Source organism: Cyprinodon variegatus, unplaced genomic scaffold (assembly GCF_000732505.1).
Source record: "Cyprinodon variegatus isolate N-32 unplaced genomic scaffold, C_variegatus-1.0 Scaffold66, whole genome shotgun sequence".
NCBI classification, from domain to species: domain Eukaryota; kingdom Metazoa; phylum Chordata; class Actinopteri; order Cyprinodontiformes; family Cyprinodontidae; genus Cyprinodon; species Cyprinodon variegatus.
In genome coordinates this window covers 1,047,768-1,049,459 of record NW_015150519.1, presented here as the reverse complement: position 1 = coordinate 1,049,459, position 1,692 = coordinate 1,047,768, and the positions used below count along the sequence as shown (strand labels likewise).

At 36.2% G+C, this 1,692-nt stretch overlaps 1 protein-coding gene across 1 annotated transcript in view; it reads right to left on the bottom strand.

The window, feature by feature from the left end:
- The window catches only part of LOC107082958 (free fatty acid receptor 3-like), a 1,983-nt gene extending 343 nt beyond the window's left edge, over positions 1–1,640 (bottom strand). The window contains exons 1-2 of the mRNA XM_015371858.1: positions 1,470–1,640; positions 975–1,214 (exon numbers count right to left, since the gene is read on the bottom strand). Coding sequence (XP_015227344.1) covers positions 975–1,214; positions 1,470–1,640 — 411 coding nt within the window. The remainder of the gene's footprint in view (positions 1–974; positions 1,215–1,469) is intronic.
- Positions 1,641–1,692: the final 52 nt, after the last annotated feature.

Here is a 1,692-nt window from a genome sequence, read left to right as displayed (position 1 = left end):
GTTTTATCAATGCCATTTATATGTCATGAAAGAGCTGTTGATATTGCTAAAAAATCAACAACTGGCTGCTTTTAGAGCTTTTTCCATCTGTTTTTGCATTACATCAATGGATATCTGATCCAAACACTCTGAGCCCTTCCTCTCAGACAATGCCACTCTGAGATGCCACAGCCTCTATTTTGACCAAAACAAGGAAGACATTGGATCCCTGGAAACAGAAAATCCCTACTTTTCAAATTAGAATAAACTGCTGTGAACATAATCGCTTTGGCGTGATCTGACCATAACCACCTGCTCTCAAAGCTGAAGTAGCAACCACAGCAAGAAAGAGCAAAGGCTTTATTCAATGTAATACATATTAATTGGAATTGATGCAGCTCTGCAAAATTTAGGTGGTAGTCAGTAGGCTACTCAAGTATGTTGTTTATTCAGAGAACAGAAAACTCTCAGTTGCAGTTGTTGTTAAATATGTTTTTTTATTAAAAAATTTCAGTTGCTAAAAAAAATTTGATTATTATTACTAATCATTCAGGAAACCGGTTTCACATCCAACCAACAACAAAAACACAATTTTGTGATTTCAATGTTTTATTTTAATTTTTAAATGAATAATAGAATAAATAAAATGAATAATGCTTGTTAACTACATATAAATTATACATATAATTCGACAGATTGTATTAGTATGGAACAGATTACTGGCTTTATAACAGAGGAAAATAAGTCAGTGCTGAATAATTAATGTTTAAGATTTAAGCAAACAGCTTCCAATATCCTAATACTTAGTGTACACTTGTAGTTTTCCTATGAAAAGGTCAATCATGGTTTAGAGTTAATACATAGTGAATGACGAACAAAAGAAATTATCTTGACACAGCAGAATTTGGGTAAATAGAAAAAACTTAAGGGTTTCTCTAATTAGAAAACTGCATTTATTTTCAGTTCAAATTTGTTCTTTGAATTTCCATGGTTACATCTTTGATAAAATGCTTTCTGAAAAAAGATTTGCTGCTTGTGCAATGGAAGATTGAAGAGGAAAAATAAAATATGATGGGATCAATACAGGTGTTTAATGTGCTGAGAAGCAAGGTGTAGTACTGCCATTCAGGGCTTTGACCCTGAATGAAACCCACTACATGAGATAAATTGAATGGGAGAACACAAATGAGAAACACAGCAAGAGTTCCCAAAGCCATCCCAATAGCCTTCCTCTTCTGCATCCAGGAAATCGTGGGACGGCTGAATAGAATCAAAATCAATCGCAGATAGCAGTAAATGGTGATTAGAAGAGGTACAAGGCACAGCACAAAGAAATACTCCAAACGAACTGGAAGGAGAACCTCCAGCTACTTCTCTGTGAAATTCTCATAGCAAACAGAAGAATTTGAGTTTGACAAGGATGGATGATGCTGGACAATGAATGTAATGCTGCAGTGTGCAGCTGAGATCAACCAAATAAGAGCACTGACAGTGATTGGGTACAAAATGTTTTTCAGTTGTTGTTGATAGGTCATAGGATAGGCAACAGCTATGTAGCGAACCACACTGATTGCCATCAGCAGCAAGGAGCTGGTGTAAATTGTAGTGAAGAAGGTAAAGCACATGATGGAGCACAAGACGTTGGGCAGAGTCCACTCCATCCCTGATGCCGCCTCGTGTATTTTAAGAGGAAGCGTGATTAAGAAGAGCAGG